This window comes from Anomaloglossus baeobatrachus, chromosome 2, assembly GCF_048569485.1.
Source record: "Anomaloglossus baeobatrachus isolate aAnoBae1 chromosome 2, aAnoBae1.hap1, whole genome shotgun sequence".
Classification (NCBI taxonomy): domain Eukaryota; kingdom Metazoa; phylum Chordata; class Amphibia; order Anura; family Aromobatidae; genus Anomaloglossus; species Anomaloglossus baeobatrachus.
This window is the reverse complement of record NC_134354.1, coordinates 8,257,906-8,265,340: the sequence shown is the minus strand read 5'-3', so window position 1 is coordinate 8,265,340 and position 7,435 is coordinate 8,257,906. Positions and strand designations below refer to the sequence as shown.

The window sequence follows — 7,435 nt, the reverse complement described above, 5'->3', positions numbered from 1 at the left end:
TCGCAGGTGTGGACCCCCCTGTAATAAGCCCCTTTATGGACTCACGCTCGCAGGTGAGGACCCCCTGTAATAAGCCCCTCTATAGACTCACGCTCGCAGGTGTGGACCCCCTGTAATAAGCCCCTCTATAGACTCACGCTCGCAGGTGTGGACCCCCCTGTAATAAGCCCCTCTATAGACTCACGCTCGCAGGTGTGGACCCCCCTGTAATAAGCCCCTCTAAAGACTCACGCTCGCAGGTGTGGACCCCCCTGTAATAAGCCCCTCTATAGACTCACGCTCGCAGGTCAGGACCCCCCTGTAATAAGCCCCTCTATAGATTCACGCTCGCAGGTGTGGACCCCCTGTAATAAGCCCCTCTATAGACTCACGCTCGCAGGTGAGGACCCCCCTGTAATAAGCCCCTCTATAGACTCACGCTCGCAGGTGTGGACCCCCTGTAATAAGCCCCTCTATAGACTCACGCTCGCAGGTGTGGACCCCCTGTAATAAGCCCCTCTATGGACTCACGCTCGCAGGTGAGGACCCCCCTGTAATAAGCCCCTCTATAGACTCACGCTCGCAGGTGAGGACCCCCCTGTAATAATCCCCTCTATAGACTCACGCTCGCAGGTGTGGACCCCCTGTAATAAGCCCCTCTATGGACTCACGCTCGCAGGTGAGGACCCCCTGTAATAAGCCCCTCTATAGACTCACGCTCGCAGGTGTAGACCCCCTGTAATAAGCCCCTCTATAGACTCACGCTCGCAGGTGAGGACCCCCTGTAATAAGCCCCTCTATAGGCTCACGCTCGCAGGAGAGGACCCCCCTGTAATAAGCCCCTCTATGGACTCACGCTCGCAGGTGAGGACCCCCTGTAATAAGCCCCTCTATAGACTCACGCTCGCAGGTGTGGACCCCCTGTAATAAGCCCCTCTATGGACTCACGCTCGCAGGTGAGGACCCCCTGTAATAAGCCCCTCTATAGACTCACGCTCGCAGGTGTGGACCCCCTGTAATAAGCCCCTCTATAGACTCACGCTCGCAGGTGTGGACCCCCTGTAATAAGCCCCTCTATAGACTCACGCTCGCAGGTGAGTACCCCCCTGTAATACGCCCCTCTATAGACTCACGCTTGCAGGTGAGGACCCCCCTGTAATAAGAGCCTCTATAGACTCACGCTCGCAGGTGAGGACCCCCTGTAATAAGCCCCTCTATAGACTCACGCTCGCAGGTGTGAAGCCCCCTGTAATAAGCCCCTCTATAAACTCACGCTCGCAGGTGTGGACCCCCTGTAATAAGCCCCTCTATAGACTCACGCTCGCAGGTGTGGACCCCCCTGTAATAAGCCCCTCTATAGACTCACACTCGCAGGTGTGGACCCCCTGTAATAAGCCCCTCTATAGACTCACGCTCGCAGGTGTGGACCCCCTGTAATAAGCCCCTCTATGGACTCACGCTCGCAGGTGTGGACCCCCTGTAATAAGCCCCTCTATAGACTCACGCTCGCAGGTGAGGACCCCCCTTGTAATAAGCCCCTCTATGGACTCACGCTCGCAGGTGTGGACCCCCTGTAATATGCCCCTCTATAGACTCACGCTCGCAGGTGTGAACCCCCCCTGTAATAAGCCCCTCTATAAACTCACGCTCGCAGGTGTGGACCCCCTGTAATAAGCCCCTCTATAGACTCACGCTCGCAGGTGTGGACCCCCCTGTAATAAGCCCCTCTATAGACTCACACTCGCAGGTGTGGACCCCCCTGTAATAAGCCCCTCTATGGACTCACGCTCGCAGGTGTGGACCCCCTGTAATAAGCCCCTCTATAGACTCACGCTCGCAGGTGAGGACCCCCCTTGTAATAAGCCCCTCTATGGACTCACGCTCGCAGGTGTGGACCCCCTGTAATATGCCCCTCTATAGACTCACGCTCGCAGGTGTGAACCCCCCCTGTAATAAGCCCCTCTATGGACTCACGCTCGCAGGTGTGGACCCCCCTGTAATAAGCCCCTCTATAGACTCACGCTCGCAGGTGAGGACCCCCCCTGTAATAAGCCCCTCTATAGACTCACGCTCGCAGGTGAGGACCCCCCTGTAATAAGCCCCTCTATAGACTCACGCTCGCAGGTGAGGACCCCCCTGTAATAAGCCCCTCTATAGACTCACGCTCGCAGGTGTGGACCCCCTGTAATAAGCCCCTCTATGGACTCACGCTCGCAGGTGTGGACCCCCTGTAATATGCCCCTCTATAGACTCACGCTTGTAGGTGTGGACCCCTTGTAATAAGCCCCTCTATGGACTCACGCTCGCAGGTGAGGACCCCCTGTAATAAGCCCCTTTATAGACTCACGCTCGCAGGTGAGGACCCCCTGTAATAAGCCCCTCTATGGACTCACGCTCGCAGGTGAGGACCCCCTGTAATAAGCCCCTCTATAGACTCACGCTCGCAGGTGTGGACCCCCTGTAATAAGCCCCTCTATAGACTCACGCTCGCAGGTGTGGACCCCCCTGTAATAAGCCCCTCTATAGACTCACGCTCGCAGGAGAGGACCCCCCTGTAATAAGCCCCTCTAAAGACTCACGCTCGCAGGTGTGGACCCCCTGTAATAAGCCCCTCTATGGACTCACGCTCGCAGGTGAGGACCCCCCTGTAATAAGCCCCTCTATGGACTCACGCTCGCAGGTGAGGACCCCCCTGTAATATGCCCCTCTATAGACTCACGCTCACAGGTGTGGACCCCCTGTAATAAGCCCCTCTATGGACTCACGCTCGCAGGTGTGGACCCCCTGTAATATGCCCCTCTATAGACTCACGCTCACAGGTGTGGACCCCCTGTAATAAGCCCCTCTATGGACTCACGCTCGCAGGTGAGGACCCCCTGTAATAAGCCCCTCTATAGACTCACGCTCGCAGGTGTGGACCCCCTGTAATAAGCCCCTTTATAGACTCACGCTCGCAGGTGTGGACCCCCTGTAATAAGCCCCTCTATAGACTCACGCTCGCAGGAGAGGACCCCCCTGTAATAAGCCCCTCTATGGACTCACGCTCGCAGGTGAGGACCCCCTGTAATAAGCCCCTCTATAGACTCACGCTCGCAGGTGTGGACCCCCCTGTAATAAGCCCCTCTATAGACTCACGCTCGCAGGTGTGGACCCCCCTGTAATAAGCCCCTCTATAGACTCACGCTCGCAGGTGTGGACCCCCTGTAATAAGCCCCTCTATAGACTCACGGTCGCAGGTGAGGACCCCCCTGTAATAAGCCCCTCTATAGACTCACGCTCGCAGGTGTGGACCCCCTGTAATAAGCCCCTCTATAGACTCACGCTCGCAGGTGAGGACCCCCCTGTAATAAGCCCCTCTATAGACTCACGCTCGCAGGTGTGGACCCCCTGTAATAAGCCCCTCTATAGACACACGCTCGCAGGTGTGGACCCCCTGTAATAAGCCCCTCTATAGACTCACGCTCGCAGGTGAGGACCCCCCTGTAATAAGCCCCTCTATAGACTCACGCTCGCAGGTGAGGACCCCCCTGTAATAAGCCCCTCTATAGACTCACGCTCGCAGGTGAGGACCCCCCTGTAATAAGCCCCTCTATAGACTCACGCTCGCAGGTGGGGACCCCCCTGTAATAAGCCCCTCTATAGACTCACGCTCGCAGGTGTGGACCCCCTTTGTAATAAGCCCCTCTATGGACTCACGCTCGCAGGTGTGGACCCCCTGTAATAAGCCCCTCTATAGACTCACGCTCGAAGGTGTGGACCCCCTGTAATAAGCCTCTCTATGGACTCACGCTCGCAGGTGTGGACCCCCTGTAATAAGCCCCTCTATAGACTCACGCTCGCAGGTGTGGACCCCCTGTAATAAGCCCCTCTATAGACTCACGCTCGCAGGTGTGAACCCCCCTGTAATAAGCCCCTCTATAGACTCACGCTCGCAGGTGTGGACCCCCTGTAATAAGCCCCTCTATAGACTCACACTCGCAGGTGAGGACCCTCTGTAATAAGCCACTCTATCGACTCACGCTCGCAGGTGTGGACCCCCCTGTAATAAGCCCCTCTATAGACTCACGCTCGCAGGTGTGGACCCCCCTGTAATAAGCCCCTCTATAGACTCACGCTCGCAGGTGTGGACCCCCCTGTAATAAGCCCCTCTATGGACTCACGCTCGCAGGTCAGGACCCCCTTTGTAATAAGCCCCTCTATGGACTCACGCTCGCAGGTGTGGACCCCCTGTAATAAGCCCCTCTATAGACTCACGCTCGCAGGTGTGGACCCCCTTTGTAATAAGCCCCTCTATGGACTCACGCTCGCAGGTGTGGACCCCCTGTAATAAGCCCCTCTATAGACTCACGCTCGCAGGTGTGGACCCCCTGTAATAAGCCCCTCTATAGACTCACGCTCGCAGGTGAGGACCCCCCTGTAATAAGCCCCTCTATAGACTCACGCTCGCAGGTGTGGACCCCCTGTAATAAGCCCCTCTATAGACTCACACTCGCAGGTGAGGACCCTCTGTAATAAGCCACTCTATCGACTCACGCTCGCAGGTGTGGACCCCCCTGTAATAAGCCCCTCTATAGACTCACGCTCGCAGGTGTGGACCCCCTGTAATAAGCCACTCTATAGACTCACGCTCGCAGGTGAGGACCCCCCTGTAATAAGCCCCTCTATAGACTCACGCTCGCAGGTGAGGACCCCCTGTAATAAGCCCCTCTATAGACTCACGCTCGCAGATGTGCAGGAGGGGGGCGCTCAGCGTCTTGTCCATGATCCGAAGTTCCCCCAGATCGTCTTCTTCCTCCAATAACATCTGGACGATCCGGTGCCCGACAAATCCGCTGCCCCCCGTCACCAGGACGGAGACCCCCGCCAGAGCCGCGCTCATCGTGATGTGTAGGGTTGTCAGGAGTCAGGACGGGAGAGAGAAGCTGCACAGCTATATGCTGGCCCCCTGAAGGTCACAGCTGCCTGCACACAGGAGCCTTGACTGTGGGACCCCCTCCCCCTCCCAGAGTTCCCACTATATGGACCTCATCCCAAAGCTCCTACTATATGGACCTCCTCCCAAAGCTCCTACTATATGGACCTCCTCCCCCTCCCAGAGCTCCCACTATATGGACCTCCTCCCCCTCCCAGAGCTCCCACTATATGGACCTCCTCCCAGAGCTCCCACTATATGGACCTCCTCCCAGAGCTCCCACTATATGGACCTCCTCCCAGAGCTCCTACTATAAGGACCTCCTTCCAGAGCTCCTACTATATGGACCTCCTCCTAAAGCTCCTACTATATGGACCTCCTCCCAGAGCTCCTACTATATGGACCTCCTCCCAAAGCTCCTACTATATGGACCTCCTCCCAAAGCTCCTACTATATAGACCTCCTCCCCCTCCCAGAGCTCCCACTATATGGACCTCCTCCCAGAGCTCCCACTATATGGACCTCCTCCCAGAACTCCCACTATATGGACCTCATCCCAAAGCTCCTACTATATGGACCTCCTCCCCCTCCCAGGGCTCCCACTATATGGACCTCCTCCCAGAGCTCCCACTATATGGACCTCCTCCCAGAGCTTCCACTATATGGACCTCCTCCCAAAGCTCCTACTATATGGACCTCCTCCCAGAGCTCCTACTATATGGACCTCCTCCCAGAGCTCCTACTATATGGACCTCCTCCCAGAGCTCCCACTATATGGACTTCTTCCCAGAGCTCCCACTATATGGACCCCCTCCCGGAGCTCCCACTATATGGACTTCCTCCCAGAGGTTCTGTGCCGCCCCAGTGGCCAGCAGCCGCCGTTGCTCGGGTTCGGGCCTTCAGGGAGTGGTGGCTCGAGGGTCCCCGGACACTCCGAATGAAAAGGTGGGGGATTGGACGTATATGTATGGGCTGAGCCGTATTAGAGTTCGTGACGCCACCCACAGTATGTGGTGATATTGGACACCACCGCTGCAGTTACGGGGCACCCGGGGGAGATGTTGTGCAGCAAGTTGTTAACCCCTCCGTGGGCAGGGATGGTGGCCCCGGGACCCGTTGGGGTTTGGTGGTGCAGGAGATGGGCGACCGCAGGGTACTGGTGTACTCATTATGAAGGAAACACACGAGTCTCTGGTAAACCAAGGTGATGGTGGTCAGTGCCCGCAGCCGGCTGCGTTCTGGTCCCCCACCCGGCTGGTGGTCTCTGTCTTTCTCCTGCACCTTTTTAGAATGGTGGACTGCCTGTGCCTGAAACTTCAAGAGTCCGCTCCCGGCTGGATGTGGCCTAAGGAGCCGTGCCCGCAGACGCTGGCCCGTGGGATCTCTGAGTCATGGTGGTGACTTTCTATCCCGAATCGGTGGGCTGTTGTCTTCTATTAGGGACTTTGGGTGGGACAGGACCTCTAGTCCTGGCCTCAATCGGTTAATTAACCAGTCCCAGTAGCTTCTGGACCTGGCTTCAGGGTCCGAGTACCCTCCTGTGTGCTCTGGTTTCCGGGTCGGTATTGGCAGGCTATAACCCTGTCCCGGTCCACCTCGGTTCCACCGAGCCGTCTTCCCGACTCCTGCAGACAGAGACCACCGTCTGCCTCCTAGCCAGTGGCACCAGGGCTCCTACCCTGGCGCCATTCAATTTGGGGTATTCGCCTTTGCTGGAGCTGCACACAGATCCAGCCCACACTCCTCTCCAACTTGAACCTCAGACTAAACTGTTTACTTTCCCGCCCCAAGCTGTCTGAACCCCTGGGTGGGTGTCTTCTAACCTTCTGGTCACGCCCACTGGTGTGTCTGTCTAGCCCTGAGGGGGGGTGACTAGGGTTTTAAGGTCAGCTGCTGTTACCTTGTGTGGAAAGGTGTAGTGCAAAGGCCTGTTTGTGACTACCTGGCCCGGCCAGGGCGTCACACTCCCCCTTGGTTAAACACAGACCGTCCGACCACCATCGGTTTATTTTGTAACTACAAAAAGACAAAAGGGTAAACATTTACAAATATAATAACATATTTACAATTCACGTATATTTTGGTTCTTCCCATAACAGGAGGCAGTTTTACTTAAACGTTATATGCATTATATATATATATATCTATATATATAATTGCCTTATTCTGTCTGTCTGTCTGTCTATCTGTCTGTCTGTCTGTCATGCTCCGAAATTGTGTCCTTACGGTGACACAAAGCTGATTGGCCGCTGGGCTCGCCATGGCCCCGCCCCCCCACACGGATTGGCCTCTCGCCCCGCCTCTCTGCAGGCCCCGCCCCCCTCACGCAATGCACGCTCGCTCTGGCCGCCCAACTGACACGGGGCTCCGATTCCCAGGTGAGTACACACACACACATCAGATCACACTCACTCTCACACACACCTCACACATCACAACATGCTGGGATATCGCTTGCTTCTACACCGGCTCCGTCAGGATCCCGGCAGCGCCAGACATAACCTTGCGATGCTGGGATCTTAACGGAGCCCGTGAAAGCTGGTA

General features: G+C 56.4%; 1 protein-coding gene across 1 annotated transcript in view; it reads right to left on the bottom strand.

Annotated features, from left to right (window-relative positions):
* Nucleotides 1–5,038, bottom strand: part of LOC142280720 (3 beta-hydroxysteroid dehydrogenase/Delta 5-->4-isomerase-like) — a 35,681-nt gene extending 30,643 nt beyond the window's left edge. The window contains exon 1 of the mRNA XM_075332775.1: nt 4,699–5,038. Coding sequence (XP_075188890.1) covers nt 4,699–4,858 — 160 coding nt within the window. The 5' untranslated portion in view covers nt 4,859–5,038. The remainder of the gene's footprint in view (nt 1–4,698) is intronic.
* Between the last annotated feature and the right edge of the window lie 2,397 nt (nt 5,039–7,435).